This window comes from Saccoglossus kowalevskii, chromosome 12 (assembly GCF_978046115.1).
Source record: "Saccoglossus kowalevskii chromosome 12, keSacKowa6.1, whole genome shotgun sequence".
NCBI lineage: Eukaryota > Metazoa > Hemichordata > Enteropneusta > Harrimaniidae > Saccoglossus > Saccoglossus kowalevskii.
In genome coordinates, this window is record NC_140652.1 from 16,133,748 (window position 1) to 16,153,248 (window position 19,501).

At 32.9% G+C, this 19,501-nt stretch overlaps 1 protein-coding gene across 1 annotated transcript in view; it reads left to right on the forward strand.

The window, feature by feature from the left end:
- Positions 1-14,275, forward strand: part of LOC144348207 (thymidine phosphorylase-like) — a 28,915-nt gene extending 14,640 nt beyond the window's left edge. The window contains exons 3-8 of the mRNA XM_085506451.1: positions 2,827-3,055; positions 3,673-3,791; positions 9,585-9,747; positions 9,880-10,101; positions 12,381-12,521; positions 13,252-14,275. Of these exons, the coding sequence (XP_085362577.1) occupies positions 2,827-3,055; positions 3,673-3,791; positions 9,585-9,747; positions 9,880-10,101; positions 12,381-12,521; positions 13,252-13,385 (1,008 nt within the window). The 3' untranslated portion in view covers positions 13,386-14,275. The remainder of the gene's footprint in view (positions 1-2,826; positions 3,056-3,672; positions 3,792-9,584; positions 9,748-9,879; positions 10,102-12,380; positions 12,522-13,251) is intronic.
- The last annotated feature ends 5,226 nt before the right edge of the window (positions 14,276-19,501 follow it).

Consider the following 19,501-nt stretch of genomic DNA (forward strand, 5'->3'; position numbering starts at 1 on the left):
CTGAATACTATCACAGTATTACCCTGGGTCATGTCTGCAAACTGAATACTGTCACAGTATTACCCTGGGTCATGTCTGCAAACTGAATACTATCACAGTATTACCCTGGGTCATGTCTGCAAACTGAATACTATCACAGTATTATCCTGGGTCATGTCTGCAAACTGAATACTATCACAGTATTACCCTGGGTCATGTCTGCAAACTGAATACTATCACAGTATTACCCTGGGTCATGTCTGCAAACTGAATACTATCACAGTATTACCCTGGGTCATGTCTGCAAACTGAATACTATCACAGTATTACCCTGGGTCATGTCTGCAAACTGAATACTGTCACAGTATTACCCTGGGTCATGTCTGCAAACTGAATACTATCACAGTATTACCCTGGGTCATGTCTGCAAACTGAATACTATCACAGTATTACCCTGGGTCATGTCTGCAAACTGAATACTATCGCAGTGTTACCCTGGGTCATGTCTGCAAACTGAATACTGTCACAGTATTACCCTGGGTCATGTCTGCAAACTGAATACTGTCACAGTATTACCCTGGGTCATGTCTGCAAACTGAATACTATCACAGTATTATCCTGGGTCATGTCTGCAAACTGAATACTATCGCAGTGTTACCCTGAGTCATGTCTGCAAACTGAATACTGTCACAGTATTACCCTGGGTCATGTCTGCAAACTGAATACTATCACAGTATTACCCTGGGTCATGTCTGCAAACTAAATATATTCGTCTAGTCATAAATCTCTCTCCAGACATTTTAAACATTTCTGGCACATCTAATAATGAATTTGGTCAGAGGTCACGTTCTGTCTGTGTAGATTAAGTAGTTTATAGCTTTTTCAATGACACGCAGATTCAAGGTCATGGAGACCTCCTTTTATATAGTGACTTTTATTCTTTAACACAGTAAATTGTTTAGTATATTTATTAAAAGCCTTTCATATTACCGGGGTATAGTTTAAATCTGAATCAACATAAGTTCTGAAACATACATGTGTTTCGCAAATGAATGAAATCAATTAATAATATTTAAAGGCATAATTTATTATAGTCTACCACTACCAGCCTATAATAACCTTATTTTAGCAGTCCCATTTTAAGTCACCTACCGATATATCAAAACAAAAATGATATAAGAATGTAGAAAAAGGACAAATTGACAAGTATATACTGTATATCGTCTCCAACAGAAGCACAATATAAAACAGGCATTTATGCAATCTGATTAATTTTTTCACCTCCAGATTTTTTCGAGCTAATTTGTCTTTACTTTTTCAATATTTCTGAAAAATCAACCTGAATTTGCAAGCCAAAAAAAAAAAATTTGATTCAATTTCAGTTTTTACTCAAAAAATTTGGCTATTTTTGTCCCAATCTTCTGGAAGAAAGTGCAGACTATAAACAGGACTAATTTTTGAAATTGTGATGCAAATAGGGAACTCATGGTTTTACATGCTTTTTTACGTGTTTTTTTTTTTATATCACATGCTGGCTACTTGCTTCAACAATTAAGATACTGTATATAAAAAAAATAGTCAAAGTAAAACCAAAAAAAAAAATCATAATTAAACAAAAATAACAATAACAAAATATAAAATTAAATAATGACATATATATATGTATATATGAGTATATTTCTACATGAAATTTTAATCAAATCTATTGTATTGTGAGTTATTAAAACATTACTTGTTTTGATCATAGAATGTATTGTAATTTATGTAAGAGCAACTAATAAAAGAAATACAGTATGTACCCGGTACTGTAGAACACTTTATTTTCGCTTGGAATTTATTTTCACTATTTTCGCTGAAGGGATGATTCCGTGAAAATAAAATCCAGCGAATATACTTTTTTTCCTATATTTCACATTAAACTCATCAAAAATCATTGAAAATAAATTCCAGGCAAAACGCCCAAAAAGCCTTTTCAGCGAAAATTAATTCCAGCGAAAATAAAGTATTCCACAGTATGATGAATTTAATTTGTTAATAATACAATACCTGTAATTATAAGATATGAAATTGAAAAAAATAACTACAGAATAATATAGATTAATTTACCAATGTAAAATAATTGTATTATTTCATGAGGTAATTAGAAATTCAGTTCTTATTCTTCTATTTGTTAAGAGCCGTTAAAAAGAGAGTAGATTCAACATAATTAAAAAATAATTATGTTAGTTTAACTGCATAATAAAAGTTAATTAATTAAAACCAATCAAGTTAATGCAAAATTTGAAATCAAGTGAATATGCTGTTTTGCATCAACTGAAAGAGAAAGCGAAAGTAGTAAAGAAGTGCTAGTATTACTTCTAAGAAATTATTGTGAGGTTTTACAAAACCAAATAGGGTGTGCCAGTGAAACACCATACTATCAAGAGATTGACCATTAGAAACTTGAGGGGTGTTCACAAAAAATCTGTCACTGTTATGGTGTTCCACTGAAAACCATGCTATCAAGGGTTGACCATTAGAAACTTGAGGGGGTGTTCGCAAAAATCTGTCACTGTTAGGGTGTTCCACTGAAACACTGTGCTATTAAGGGGTCGACAAATAGGAACTTGGGGGGGGGAGGTAAAACAATTGTATGAATTATATTCATTCTTTCCTTTGTTTTAAGGTTCATGTTTTTTTTTATAAATTTGTGTTGCTGTAATTTTTCTTGCTTTTGTCTGAAAAGTTGTGGATTTTTGTTGTAAATTTGTTTTATTTTCCTTAATTTTTCCTCAATAATGGTCAACTAAAACTAATCTTATCTAATTCCACTGACTCACTGTATTTTATTTTTTTTAAATGTTATAGGTTCCCATGATATCTGGAAGAGGTTTGGGATTTTCCGGTGGAACTCTTGATAAACTTGAATCTATTCCGGGTTTTCAAGTATCCTTATCCCCAGAAAAGATGACTGATATATTGGACAAAGTCGGTTGTTGTATTGTAGGACAATCTAAAAATCTAGTGCCTGCTGATAAAATACTGTACTCTATCCGAGATGTGACGGGCACAGTGCCATCAACACCTTTAATAACAAGTAAGGAATCATTATCAAGTATGGAATCCTCCAAAAATTTTTTTTTGCAATTTACTAAATCCTAAATTATGTTGAGGCACTCATGATTAATTTGTTTCATAAAAACAAAAGTAAAAATAATTTTACCATAGAGGGTGCACAGTATCTGGGATGCATCCAATAACACAAACCGACACAAAAAAAAATTGTTGTTGGTTCTGTGGTTCAGCTAATAGCATTGTTAGCCAACACCCTAACACCCCTACAAGAACATCCTTGAAAGTTTTTTAAATGCACTCCTGGTTTGGTTAACGAAAAGCATGATTATATAGTGTTATCGAGCGCAATATCTGAATCTTGCAGATAATAAACTTGTCTATTTGGTGAAGTTTATCCTTAGTTTTTTGAAGTACACATTTTGAACTCAAAATTGCTCAAATACAAAAGTATCAACATTTTCACCATGTTAGCAAATAATGAATAGGATTTGATTAATTTTGCTCAAGGAAAGAAATGCTATTGCTACACAAACTGTTTTCATTGAAGGTATTTGATTAGTTTAGCTCTCGTGAGAACAAAAGTATCAATAGTTTCACCATAGAGGGCATACATTACTAACAATGAAACATTTTTTTAAGGTTCAATAATTAGTAAGAAAGCTGCCGAAAGTCCATTTGCTTTGGTACTGGATGTGAAATGTGGTAAAGCTGCTTTTATGACAACACAAGAGAAAGCAGAAGAATTAGCGAGAAGTATGGTAAGTTTGTTTACAGGTAAATCAATAATATGAGGTTAATACAAGGATACCTCAAAGTATGCACGAAGACAGTACAGCAGGAGTATTGACCGACTGAGGTCGATGCGAACGCTTACTGTCCGAGTGCATTAGTTTGTAGTATGCTCCTAATAACATTAACCGAACCTTAGCCGAAACCCAAAACGTTCAGAACAGATTTAGAACTTCTTTGTCAAACCCTGGTGGCAGCCATGTTTGTTTTTATTATTAGAGGACGCTTGCGTGTGTAATCCTTCCCTATTTGGAATATTTTGCTAATATGGTAGGATGAAAATACCCAGTGCAATACCGCAAAATTACGGCATGCTGTAACTTATGGTGTTACGGTGACAGATGTATAATAATAGAAAATAATCTATCCACAAAAATAATAAGAAAGAGATTAACATGACATGTTTGTTGCAGTTAAAGTCACTCCCTACCTAATAAACACTATTTTTCCTACTAACAAATGTTTTTTTTTTTTTTTTTTTTTTTTTTTTTTTTTTTTTTTTTTTTTTTTATTCTTATACAATTAACAATACATGAAAAGGAAACAGAACAACAAGTACAACACAATCACAAATACAACAAATTATCAGAGTAAGGTAAAGTACATAAAATTTGACCTATTCGACTGGAAAATCACTCCATTTATTGACATGATGCTCCATAATATTTTTACGAGTTGCAATATATTTTTCAATTTTATAAATATTCAATACTAAATGTTTTAATACTATGAAACTGGGTAAGGTATCTTGACACCTAGCAGTGTATATAGCCCGTTTAGCAAGTAATATAACCTGATTTGTAATAGTACTAAAATTTCCATCCCCAAGTAGTAATTGATGTTTATCTGGCAGACTGTTTAGATTTAAAAATTTGCCCCAGTTATGAAATACTTTACCCCAAAGCTCCTTTGAATATTGGCAGTCTACAAATAAATGTAGTAAAGTTTCATCTGTTTTTTTACAAAAAGTACACAGGGGAGATGATGCATAAGCTGGGGACATTTTAAATAAAATAAAATTAATATATAGAATATTTCTCAAAATTTTACAATAAAATGCACGTGACTTAGATTCTATTGTAACCTTGTACGGAAGTGCATACAATTTTTTCCAGTCTAAAGTTATAGTAGGAAACAAATTTTGGTAGTATATTTCGCTTTTCGGGGGGGAAAATTTCCTTTTAACTAGTATTTGGGAAAATATTCTCGTAGACATTTTGCTAATAACTATAATTTTACCATCACTAGGGACACTTACCGGGAGAGTGGGTCTAACAACATAAGAACGTTTAATATGCCAAGTTTTCGGAATTGCATCCACAAGACCAAACCATTTTAAAAAAATTGTCGTGCCTTCCAAACGATTAACCAATAGATCCCAAGACAGAATTTTACCATTCTTATCATATAAATCCGTAATATAAACTATACCTATGTTATACAATTCCCTATAAAAGATAGATTTTCCTTGAATAATAATATTTTGATTGTTCCAAATAATCTCACTTGCGATTTCTTGAAGATTTTCCGGGGGTTTATGTAAATTTACTGACGACCATGCATGAAGAACAGACTCATAAAAGGGTGGCAAGTTTATCGGTAACATTTCCCTATTAAAATTACACTGGAACAACAAATTTGCTCCACCTACCGAATTAAGATACCAATCAAAAACTTGTTTCCATGGATGGTAATTTTTATCAAAAAACTTTTTAACCCAATTTGCTTTTGCTCCAACACACATGCTCAATAAATCCGGCATAGCCAAACCCCCCTTTAACATATTACCAATCACAGTGTTTCTGGCGATCTTATCAGGACCGTTCCAGAGGAAATTGTAAAACATCGAGTTGAGTTTAACTAATACTGATTTAGGAACGGAAATAAGGTTAAACGTATACAGTAATTTGGAAATAGCTAAGGATCTAATAACTTGTATTTTACCGAGTAAAGATAAATTACGACAAGCCCAAAATTTTAAAAGCTTTCCAACTGACACAAGATATTTTTCACAATTCATTGAAGTCGCAAGATCATCGTTATATGAAAAATATATACCGACAATTTTAACACAATCTGAACACCATTTTAATTTTAAAGGTTCGTCTTTTCGGTGTCTCCAGCTACCTTATATCCACATTGCTTCCGTTTTATCCGCATTTACCCTCAGCCCAGATACAGTACTAAAACAGTCCAATTTGCTAAATAGTTCCGTAGCAGAAGCCAAGTCTCTAACAAAAGTGGTGAGATCATCTGCATAAGCAGTGTATTTCACTTGATTTGGACCAATCTGAATACCATTTATTTTATTATTTTCAGATATAGCATTTAGTAAAGGTTCCAAACTTAAAATAAACAAAGCAGGAGATAAAGGGTCACCTTGTCTTACACCTCGATTCATGTTAAAATACCCAGTTGAAAAGCCTTTGTTCATTACACAACTTGAGATATCAGAGTAGAAACAATGAATCCAGTTAATAAATGACTCCCCAAAATTATATTTCTTTAGAACAGCAAAAATGTATTGCCATTCCAAAGAGTCAAATGCCTTTTCAAAATCAATGCAAAATAAAATTCCAGGTATATTCCTGTCTTTTGTGTAGTTCATAAGGTCATCTATCAGACGTGCACAGTCACCTATATATCTACCTTTAACAAAAGCAGACTGGAGTTCAGAAATAAGGGAGGGTAATACTTTCTCCACTCTCAAGGCAACACATTTAGCCGCAATCTTATAATCCAAATTTAACAGCGATATGGGGCGCCAATTTTTAATGTATCTGAGGTCCTTTCCTTCTTTAGGGAGTAATGATATCACTGCCTGTCTTTGTGTAATTGATAATTTACCCACCTCATACCCATAATTCAATGCTTTCACCACACAGGGTCCCACCAAAGCCCAAAATGTTTTATAAAATTCGGCACTAAGACCATCATTCCCCGGTGTTTTATTATTTGGAATTTTTTGCAGAGCCTCGTAAGCTTCCTTCAATGTAATTGGACCCTCACACAAATTTTTGTCAGATTCTTTTAAATGGGGAAGTCTCAATGGGTTCAAAAATGTCTCAATGTTTGTATTATCAGTCACAACTTTTGATCGGAACAATTCTGAATAAAATTTCCCGATTTCTGATAAAATATTCTTTTCCCCATGTATTATATTTCCTGATATATCAATTAAATTATTTATCTGAATTTTAGTCTGGTTAGTCTTTTCTAGGCCTAAAAAATATTTTGAATTTTTTTCCCCAAATTCGTAGCAATCTGCTCTCGACCTAATTATACACCCTTCCGTTATATAGTCATATTCTTCTTCTAGTGATTTTCTTTTGCCTTCAAGCCTATCCAACAACTGTTCCGATGGATCCGAATTGTATTCCAATTCCAAGGCTAGTATTTCAACATTTAGTTTCTGAATCTTCTTTCTTTTTTCTGCAGCTCTTTTCTTTGAATAGGTAATTGTAAGACCCCTTATACGAAATTTCATTAAATCCCAAATTAGAAGGGGATTTCTCAGATTGTTATATTTTTGTAACCATAATGGAAAATTGTATGTGATTTGTTCGATATACACGCTATCATTCACTAAACTAGAGTTAAATTTCCAATATGAGGGCCCTCGTTTTGATGTTTTTATTGAAATGGAGAGAGTTATTGCCAAATGATCTGACTTCAATCCTGGTTTCATTGAAGAAGATAATACAGAAGATTGCAATGATTCACTAATCAAAAAATAATCGATTCTACTCTGTATGAGTTCAGGTCTGTAACGACTCCATGTAAAGCAACGAGAGTTTGGGTTTTGTATACGCCAGATATCAATGAGGCTAAATTTTTCCATTAGTTTATTATACCAATCTAATGATCGCCGCCATACTCTTGGATTCCCCCCTTTACGATCCAAAATAATATCCAATGCATAATTATGGTCACCTCCCCAAATTATTTGAGTATCAGGGTTAATATTCATTTTGTGTAGATTTTTGTTAACGATGTTTAAAAAATTACAATGATCAAGTTCGTAATTCGGGCCATATGTATTTATAATAAGAAAATTATTATCTTCAATGGTTATCCGAATAATTAGCAAACGACCCTCTGAATCCCTAATAACACTATTCACCTCGCATTCTATATTTCTAATAATTATTATGACACCCCTTGATCCCCCCGTCCCATGAGAAAATATCACATTACCTTTAATCTGTGAGCACCACAAATGATCATTTTTTTCTAGACTATGCGTTTCTTGAAGCAGAATAATATTAGCTTTCGAGTTCCTAATCCAGCTGAAAATTTTCATTCGCTTTTTATATCCCTGTAATCCCCGTACATTGAATGAGATAAAATTCAATTCTGGCATAAGTCACAATGATTACATATTTCATAAAAAAATACTCTGATAATAAAACACAGACACCCACGAAACAAAAACAAATAAAACAAAAAGAGAAAAACCCAAAGCATTAAAGAATAGAATGGGTTTAACTATCCATCCGCTAGGCAAAATTTAAACATAATACTGTAAAACAAACCAGCAGTGATAATAATTACACCCGTCCGGTAATTAATATAATAAAATCCATACAAAGCGAGGACTGTATTTTGTCCCCAAAATCAAATCAGCAGTGGTAACAATGCACAGATAACGATTCTTAATTTAATTATTTGTCACATACAGCTTACCGTTAATAAATAAGCGACCATTACTGAAGTATGGTTTCTGTCCCGTTTTATACGCATTTTCCATTACTGATCTCAACCCACGCTTTAATTTATAATCGGCTTGGCAGTAATCTTCCGTCACGAATATGTTACCACGGAGACACGTTTTCGCCTTTTTGAACACCTCCAAACGCTGAGGCCTACGCAAAAACTTGACAATAATATGGCGAGCAGGTCTATTCGGATCCGCATTGGTAGTTGCCCGTTTAACTGTGGGGACTCTATGAGCGTTTTCCAGCATATCTTTAGCATTTTCAAAACCACACTGATCACATAATATGTTGGCAATAGTTTGTAAACAGTTTTCGTTTTCAGCTTCTTTCACCCCTCCGAAACGTAAATTATAACTCCTTGAATATCTTTGTTGCCGGATACCATCTTCTCTAATCTCTTTATTTTCGGTTTTAAGGTGACAAATTTCTTCTTCCATCCTTCTAACTTTCTCCTCCAATGCTATTTTATCCTTGTTTAACTGCACAACACTGTCGTGCAGAAATTCCACAGACTTTTCAACTTCGGACTGCTGTTTTTCAATCGTATCCACCCTGCTTGTAACACTAATCTGCTTATGTACGCCTTCTTCGATTTTTTTTTCTAAACGTTCAAACGCATTTCTCACAAATGTTTGAAAATCTTCATTATTTCCGACCTCAGTATCGTTGCTAGAAGCAGTAGTACTCACGCTGGCTTTGTCTTCACCGGCAGCAGGTGGGGATGACCCACGTGGCACATTTACAGGACTGGTAATGAATGGCGTCAACGAACGTGCACCACTCAAATTTCGCAAATTTTTCCTTCTGCCTGGCATAATTCTTGCTAAAAGACAGCTTCGGGTATCTTCTGGTGTTATTCAGTGTCTATTGAAATACGCATTCGCTTACTGATATCACTGTTGGTACAGGTAAATGGTTAGCCAAACACGGAGGAGCACACAAGAGCTGCTCAAGCCTTCATGGTCACTATTTTTCCTACTAACAAATGTTTCCAGATTTGTGATAATTTGTCTTTCATGAAATTAAATTCTATTGTTTTTATAGGTGACCGCTAGTAATGGGTTGGGAATAAAAACAATAGCATTATTGACAAAAATGGACAATCCAATAGGACTCCATGTTGGCAACGCATTGGAAGTAGCTGAATCAATTCATTGTCTCCAAGGAAATGGACCTGATGACTTGATGGAATTAGTATGCAAATTAGGTAATTGTTTTTTTAATTTAAAAACCATATCCAATTAAAAGCTACTGTTAACCTTGTTTCCTTATATTATATTTGATAACCTTAACATACATTCTTGAGCAAGGTAGTGATAGTTTAACTATGTTTTTGTAGGCGGCCATTTGTTATTCACTGCTGGACGTGTTAATTCTTTTGAAGAAGGGAATACTAAACTCCAGGAAGTGATAGATAATGGAGCGGCATTAAAAAAATTCAAGGATATGATAACATCACAAGGTGTGAAAGAAGATGTTGCAAATAAGTTATGTGCTGATGATCCATGGTGTGTACTGCGGAAATCTAAATATGTCACAGACATCAAGAGTAGTAAAACAGGTGAATATAAACTGGATTGAGCTGGATTAAACCAGATTCAACTGGTTTGAGCTGAATTAATTCAGATTCAACTTGATTGTACTGAATTAAACCAGATACAATCAGACTGAACTGGATTGAATTGGATTCAGCGGGTTTCCAAAATTGACTTCCATACTTAATATTGTCCGTCTTTGATTAAATATACTAAAAAAAGAGTCACTTTTATTTTATATCTTCTAAAAATATATCTTCTATATCTTTATAAAAAACACTAAACAGTGTGAAGACCATATCACACATTGCCAGACTAACAATAACAACAGTATTCTAATTGTATAAAGCTGAATTGTCTAGGATGTCTGCAATATGTTGTGGTTAGTGGGTGATAATAATAATAATAATAATAACTTTATTTAATTAAGTACAACAATTCCAACATATGAAGATCAAAGGCGCTGATACAATAAACAATCAGTCAAATATTAAAAGCACATTTAAATAAGTGCGTTTTCAGTCTGGATTTAAAAATGTCTACTGAAGGACTAGAACGAACAGACAGAGGTAATTCATTAAAAAGTTTAGGACCTAAATTTTCAAAAGCACAGTCTTTGTATAACACCTTGGACTTTTTACTACACATCTGACGAGTTTTAATAAGAAACTTCGATTCAGATCTTAAACTACGACTCGGTACATAAAATTCGATTAACTCACATAGATAATTTGGGGCAAAACCGTACAAAGATTTATACACTAGTAAAAGTAATTTGAAATTGATTCTTTGTATAAATGGTAACCAATGAAGTTTAATAAAAATGTCTGTAATGTGCCAGTGGTCATATTTTCGAGCACGAGTGACAAGGCGGGCTGCTGCATTTTGTACACAAATAAGAGTTTTTATCTTAGTTACAGAGAGACCAGACAATAATGAATTACAGCTGTCTAAGCGAGAAGATATGAAAGCATGTACCAATTTTTCAGTATCAGATTGGGATAATGATTTACGAATACGATTAATATTTCTTAGATGGGAATATCCAGATCTACAAATAGTAGAAATGTGTGTTTCCATAGACAGCTGCGAATCAAACAAGACACCTAAGTTTCTAGCACTTGACGAAGCACTAACCAATTCTTCACCAATTGCGATACTAGATACTAGACCAATTGTGATCATTACATTGGAGGATAAATATTATATTTTGAACACTGAGTGACAGAAAGAGTACAATTAATTGTCTTCTTGGCATACAATAAATTTACTGATTACATAATAGGCAAATTAGTAGCAGCCATTTCAGAGGACAGTTGAGGGTTTGATTGGGATTGATTTGAGTAAGATTAATCTTGATTGTATTGGATTATTAGATTGAGTAGGATTGAACTGGATAAAAATTAGTTGGATTATAGTATCTTGATTTAGTTTGATTACTGGATTGAGCTGAATTGATTGTGTTGGAAGAATGGATTGAGATGGATTAATTACGGGATTGAATTAGATTGAACTGGATTGTGTAGGATTGAACTGGATTAAGTTGGATTATTGGGATTAAGGTGGATTACTGGATTAAGTTGGACTGGACTGGATTAGGTTGGATTGAACTGAATTATGTGGGATTGAACTGAATTGAGTTGAATAAATTGAAATCAACTGGATTGAAGGTAGATTGAATTTGGATTACTTGATTAGTTTTATTGAAGTGAGTTAGATTAATCTTGATTGAGTTGGATTATTAAATTGGGTGGGATTGAACTGAAAGAAAATTAGTTGGATTATTATATCATGATTGAGTTGAATTGATTGTTTTGGATTAATAGATTGAGATGGGTTAATTACTGGGTTGAGTTGGATTACTGGATTTGGTTGGATTTTGGTTGATTAAAATAGATTGAGTTGGATTGTACTAGATTGTTTAGAATTGAACTGGAATAAGTGGAAATGGACTGGATTGGATCAGATTGAGCTAGGATTGAGTTGGATTTACTGGATTGTGTGGGATTGAACTGGAATAAGTGGAAATGGACTGGATTGGGTCAGATTGAGCTAGGATTGAGTTGGATTTACTGGATTGTGTGGGATTGGACTAGAGTTGAATTTAAAATAATAATTCTGAAATAGATTGGGTTATGATAGTCATGCCAGCCATGTGTATCTCCATTGGCTCTTTCTCTCTCTCTCTGTCTTGGCCCTCAAGTTTTAATTTTTTGAATTGTTAATTATCTGTGCCTTTCAATAAATAATAAAAAGTGTTTGTCATACATGTAGCATAAACACTGATTATATTGTATTTTGGTAGGATTTGTTAGCAGCATAGATGCAATGGTATTGGCTAAGGTGTGCCTGGACTTAGGAGCTGGTAGAGCCAAGAGTGGAGACGATGTCAATCATAGTGTTGGCTGTCAACTAATTGTAGGCATTGGAAATGCGATAGAACAAGGTATCTGTATTATTTTTTAAATTTGTCTCAGCCTTATATTTAAATGAAAGATGTACCAGCACTGTCTGGAACATGTGAAAATGAGAGTCATACAATTAAATGTACTAGAAAATATGCAATATTATAGGAACCAAGGTCTTTCAGATGGTAACGTTTCCAAACTAGATTGGGCACCACCATGATCTGAATTGATATCTTTATGTTGTCCATGAATATCTGCAGTTGAATCAAATCTAATATTTCCATGTTCACAAATTTGCTTTTATGCCAACCAGAGATCTAAAGGCAGCCATAGTATCAGGTCTGACACAATCTCTTCAGTATGTCTCACACAATGTCCTGTATACTTTACACTCCTTTCCAGACTAGCTATCTCTGATACAGAAACAATTTTTTATAAACTAAGGATGCACAATTTATGATGAGTGTGCATTTATAGAACAGCCCAACAGAACAATATTTGTTTATTTCAGGGCTACTTTCAAATGTTCATTCTTTGTTTTATTTTGATTTTCCAAAATAGGCTAAAAGTCTACTGATTAGAAGATATTTATCCTAATTTGTTCACACTCAGAAAATTCATTCAAATAAAATACTATAACTGATATTTATGAAAATGAATTTCTCCTGGTTTTAAAATAAAATTTATTTTTGAGGTTTTAGTCCCTGAACTCTTAGCAATCATTCTGCCTTTGTCAATAATTGATTTTTCATCTAACTGATCTTACAGGTAAACCTTGGATGAAAGTTCACCATGACGACGATCCTCTGTCTCCATCAATCATCTCTCAGTTGGAGTCTGCAGTCATCATTGATGATCAAGCACCAACAAATCTGACACGAATTATTGACGTCATTACCTAATTTATGTGTGATCAGTTGAAAGTAAGATGTCTGGTATGATACTCGTGGTCATCAAAAACTGGATGTTTGAATTTTGTGTGAACATACAATTTCATGTGCATTGTGTTTGTGCAACGCAACTCCTATCAAGCAATATGTACCATGATGCCTGACATCCTTTAAAGTGTCATCGTGTCGCATCCAGGTTGACATGGACCCATGACGACACATACAAATTGTGTAAAAAATATTGTTTGTTCACCTGAAATTTGAACACACACTGCATGATTGTACTGCTTTAAATTATACAGTAGCTTAAGTTTGCCATTATCAATGCAAAAACAGTTGAGTCAGCTAAAGTTTGCCATTATCAATGCAAAAACAGTTAAGTCAGCTAAAGTTTGCCATTATCAATGCAAAAACAGTTAAGTCAGCTAAAGTTTGCTATTATCAATGCAAAAACAGTTAAGTCAGCTTAAGTTTGCTATTATCAATGCAAAAACAGTTGAGTCAGCTAATCAGCTAAAGTTTGCCATTATCAATGCAAAAACAGTTGAGTCACCTAAAGTTTGCCATTATCAATGCAAAAACAGTTGAGTCAGCTAAAGTTTGCCATTATCAATGCAAAAACAGTTGAGTCAGCTAAAGTTTGCCATTATCAATGCAAAAACAGTTGAGTCAGCTAAAGTTTGCCATTATCAATGCAAAAGCAGATGAGTCAGCTAAAGTTTGCCATTATCAATGCAAAAACAGTTGAGTCAGCTAAAGTTTGCCATTATCAATGCAAAAACAGTTGAGTCAGCTAAAGTTTGCCATTATCAATGCAAAAAAAGTTGAGTCAGCTAAAGTTTGCCATTATCAATGCAAAAAACAGTTGAGTCAGCTAAAGTTTGCCATTATCAATGCAAAAACAGTTGAGTCAGCTAAAGTTTGCCATTATCAATGCAAAAACAGTTGAGTCAGCTAAAGTTTGCCATTATCAATGCAAAAACAGTTGAGTCAGCTAAAGTTTGCCATTATCAATGCAAAAACAGTTGAGTCAGCTAAAGTTTGCCATTATCAATGCAAAAACAGTTGAGTCAGCTAAAGTTTGCCATTATCAATGCAAAAACAGTTGAGTCAGCTAAAGTTTGCCATTATCAATGCAAAAACAGTTGAGTCAGCTAAAGTTTGCCATTATCAATGCAAAAACAGTTGAGTCAGCTAAAGTTTGCCATATCAATGCAAAAACAGTTGAGTCAGCTAAAGTTTGCCATTATCAATGCAAAAACAGTTGAGTCAGCTAAAGTTTGCCATTATCAATGCAAAAACAGTTGAGTCAGCTAAAGTTTGCCATTATCAATGCAAAAACAGTTGAGTCAGCTAAAGTTTGCCATACCAATGCAAAAACAGTTGAGTCAGCTAAAGTTTGCCATTATCAATGCAAAAACAGTTGAGTCAGCTAAAGTTTCATTGCAAAAACAGTTGAGTCAGCTAAAGTTTGCTATTATCAATGCAAAAACAGTTAAGTCAGCTAAAGTTTGCTATTATCAATGCAAAAACAGTTAAGTCAGCTAAAGTTTGCTATTATCAATGCAAAAACAGTTGAGTCAGCTAAAGTTTGCTATTATCAATGCAAAAACAGTTAAGTCAGCTAAAGTTTGCTATTATCAATGCAAAAACAGTTAAGTCAGCTAAAGTTTGCTATTATCAATGCAAAAACAGTTAAGTCAGCTAAAGTTTGCTATTATCAATGCAAAAACAGTTAAGTCAGCTAAAGTTTGCTATTATCAATGCAAAAACAGTTAAGTCAGCTAAAGTTTGCTATTATCAATGCAAAAACAGTTGAGTCAGTTAAAGTTTGCTATTATCAATGCAAACACAGCTGATTCAGCTAAAGTTTCATTGCAAAAACAGTTGAGTCAGCTAAAGTTTGCCATCATTATCAATGAAAAAAAAACTGGCTGAGTCAGCTAAAGTTTCTAAAGTAAATTTGTAGTATGTTTTGGTAGACACTAATTATGTTATGTATTATAGCTGAGTTAGTACAACTTCCTTTTAGCTAATTCAGTTGAATACAATTGAGCAATAAAATATTTTATTTGATTGATTGATATTGCAGGTATGCCATGCAAGGCAGTTTTTTTTTTGTGCTAGGGCATATGATCTATTTAAAACTAAAGCTTTATATTTATACATATTTATCCGAGTACATTATTCCTTGTTTTTAAATAGTTTGGCTTTCCATGAGATATACCTGGTATATCATGATATATACACAGTATTTCATAGAAAATAATATATATACCCCCTCGGTATATAATATATCATAGTATTTACATGGCTTAACATAGTGTATGTGTAATATACCAAAGCATGTCATAGTATATTAATAATACACCATGATACCACAGTGTAATATTCCACCATGGTATATACATGACATAGTGACATTAAATATATATATATATCATAATGCATTTTTATACCCTTGTATATCATAGTATATAATGGCCATATTGTAGTATATACATTGTGTATCATTGTATAAACATGGTTTGCCGTAGTGTAAATACTGTAATTGATATTTAGTTATTTTATTCATATTATATGCAGATTAGACTGATTATTGCATGAAAGCTCTCATAATATTGCAATAAAGGCTTCAAAAGTAGGCCTCTGTTTCTTCTATTCTACATTTATTTACTACAAAAAATTCCCAAGTATGAGCAAAACTCAAAAATAATTTATTTTGCAAAGAAGCTAATTGATATACAGTGGTGTCAGCTTTATACAATCTTTCATATTTAGTTCATTAAGTGCTTGTAGCATGGTGTTCCTCCTCACTGGTTCAATCACAAACAATAATTTTGTTTCATATGTTGCAAAATCAGGATTCATTATCTGAAATAAAATGAACCATTGCTACTTAAGCACCAATATCCGTCAAACCATATTTTATCAGGTCAAATTCTTCTGATGATCACACACTATAGCAATATTATGTATATACATGCAGTTGAACCCTTAAATGCCATCATTTATTTTATTCATTTTGAATGTATTTTTGATAATTTCTTTTAAATTTGAACCTAGTGGATATATTGAACAAAATCCGTTAACCATGACGATTTATTTTGTCATTGTCCCCAAAAGTTGTCAATATAGTGTTCAAAAGATTACCGGGGTAACGCCTTTTTATTTGTATCATATCATGTACCGGTAATTGCATCAGCTGTATGAAACTCATGTTCCCTTTTGATAAATTATTAAACCAATTAAATTTTACCTTAAAACGACCAAACTGAATTGTTCTGCATGTGCACTTTGTAACACAAATCATGATTGGTTGTTTGTACATCATGTGATGTGATGCAGTACAAGGTGACCAAGAAATGACATAGTAGATACCTGTATATACAACAGTTGCAATCGGATTAAATTGCAAACCTTTGTTTTGGGCTATTTGGTTTATTTGTTCATGTATTTTTATGTTATTTTTAAAGCGGGAGGGTCGTCACCTGTGCACGTGCAGGAACTGAGTCCCAAGCGACGATAACAACACACGCTAAAAACTCAAAGGTTCATGAGTAGACGCTTGTTTGTAAACAATTACACGCTATGGCCATCTGACGCATGCGCAGGTGACGACTCCCCCGCTTCAAGTTTATTATAAGGTCAATGTTTGATTTTAATTTTTCTTTATCGAGAAGGCCCCAGTAAGACCATTACAAATTAATAAACTTGTTCTAATCTTGTATTGAAAACACCATTCAGTGCTTCCATTACAGAGTTTTATGCTCACAGATCGTGGTCATTTTGTATAACGCTTCAAGATTGGTTGACTAAAGTCATCCAAGTAGATCTTATCATTTTACAACTAGTGATTAATAAAACGAACACAATAAAAACAATTGTTTAATAAAATAAAATTAATTCCATTATTTGAATCACATGCAACCTGGTCTGATAATTGAAATCTTCAATAAGTTGCTCTGTGACATCACCAAGTCACTCTGTGACCTTACTAAGTCATTCAGTGACCTCACCAAGTCACTCTGTGACCTCACCAAGTTGCTCAGTGATCTTCAAATAGGTCAGTGACCCCACTAAGTTGTTCAGTTCCAAAGGGAATACTGAGATACTGTAAAATACTTTATTTTCACTTGGAATTTAATTTTCGTTATTTTCGCTGAAGGAATGATTCAGTGAAAATAAAATCCAGCAAATACACCTTTATTTCTATAATTTACACTCAACTCGTCACAAATCAGTGAAAATAAATTCCATACAAAACACTTAAAAAAACTTTTCAGCGAAAATAAATTCCAGCTAAAATAAAGTATTTTACAGTACATGGTTGTTATGTGTAAATTAAATGTTCTATGGTTACATGTACATTGCAAACCAAATGCAGCTGATCAATTGTACTTTTCTTTGTAGATTATTTTTATTACTAGTTTCTTATATGTACATTTTTGTTTAAATCTTTGTGTGTATTCTTACTGCTATAGTAAAGAGTTGATGGAAATACACTTTGTATTGAGTATTAGTAGTTTTTCATAGAATGCAGTGTGTGAATCCAAATGCATGAATTTGATTGGTGCATACATCATCTTTGAATATGAACACACGTTTTTGTCCTCAAATAACACTGACACACATTCCCATTAGACTTGGCAACCACTGTCTGAAAATTGAAACAGGCCGGCATACAGGATTGGATTTTAAAGACAGAGTCTGCAATATGTGCGACAATGACCATGTTGAAGATGAACAACATTTTGTAATAAATTGTCCTCATTACAACGAAATAAGATTGAAACTTTACATTGTAGCTAATAAATGTATACCAAATTTTGACAAATTTAGTAATGAAAATAAATTCATATCATTACTAAGTGATGAGGAAATGTTAATTCCTTTAGCGCAATATTTAAAAAACTGTTTTAATACAAGACAGCAGCACCTACATGAACTAAGCCAGTAATACATTCCTTGTATTCAAATTTTTATCTTTTTTTTATGTTGTTATTTTTCTGTGTTAATAAATAAATCTAAATATAGTTGACCTGTATAAACATTACAAAAACACTCGCTATACTAAATAATTGTCACTACTATTCCCATAACCAAGTTATTGTTCACTTTCCCATAGCCCAATAATAAAGTGAAATTTTTTTTAAATATTTTTTTCAAACTTTAAATGAAGACATGTAACCAAATTGAATTTGACTATTATGTCAAAAATTTAAACAAGCAGCCTATCGGCTGAGATAGCTCCGCTGTTAGCAATGCACATTTCAATTAAAGAACTGAAGACATCATTAGAAAATGAACAATATGTATAGTATCAAAGCAATCGGACTTACAGTTTTTAACAAGAAGTCGAAAATATAACTTTTTACCAAAAATGACAAAAATATTCACCAAAATTAAAGAATCGAAGATATCATCACGAAATGAACAAATCTGAGAAAGGTCTACATGTAGTATCTATATATGTAATATCAAAGCAATTGAACTTTGGTTTTTAACAAGAAGTCGAAAAAATCACTTTTTACCAAAAATTACAAAAATATTCACCAAAATTAGAGAATTGAAGATATCATCACAAAATGAACAAATCTGAGAGAGAGGTCCACATGTAGTACCTATATATGTAATATCAAAGCAATCGGACTTGCGGTTTTTAACAAGAAGTCGAAAATATCACTTTTTACCAAAAATTACAAAAATATTCACCAAAATTAGAGAATTGAAGATATCATCACGAAATGAACAAATCTGAGAGAGGTCCACATGTAGTACCTATATATGTAATATCAAAGCAATTGGACTTGCAGTTTTTAACAAGAAGTCGAAAATATCACTTTTTACCAAAAATTACAAAAATATTCACCAAAATTAGAGAATTAAAGATATCATTACAAAATGAACAATTCTGAGAGAGGTCCACATGTAGTACCTATATATGTAATATCAAAGCAATTGCACTTGCGGTTTTTAACAAGAAGTCGAAAATATCACTTTTTACCAAAAATGACAAAAATATTCACCAAAATTAGAGAATTAAAGATATCATTACAAAATGAACAAATCTGAGAGAGGTCCACATGTAGTACCTATATATGTAATATCAAAGTAATTGCACTTGC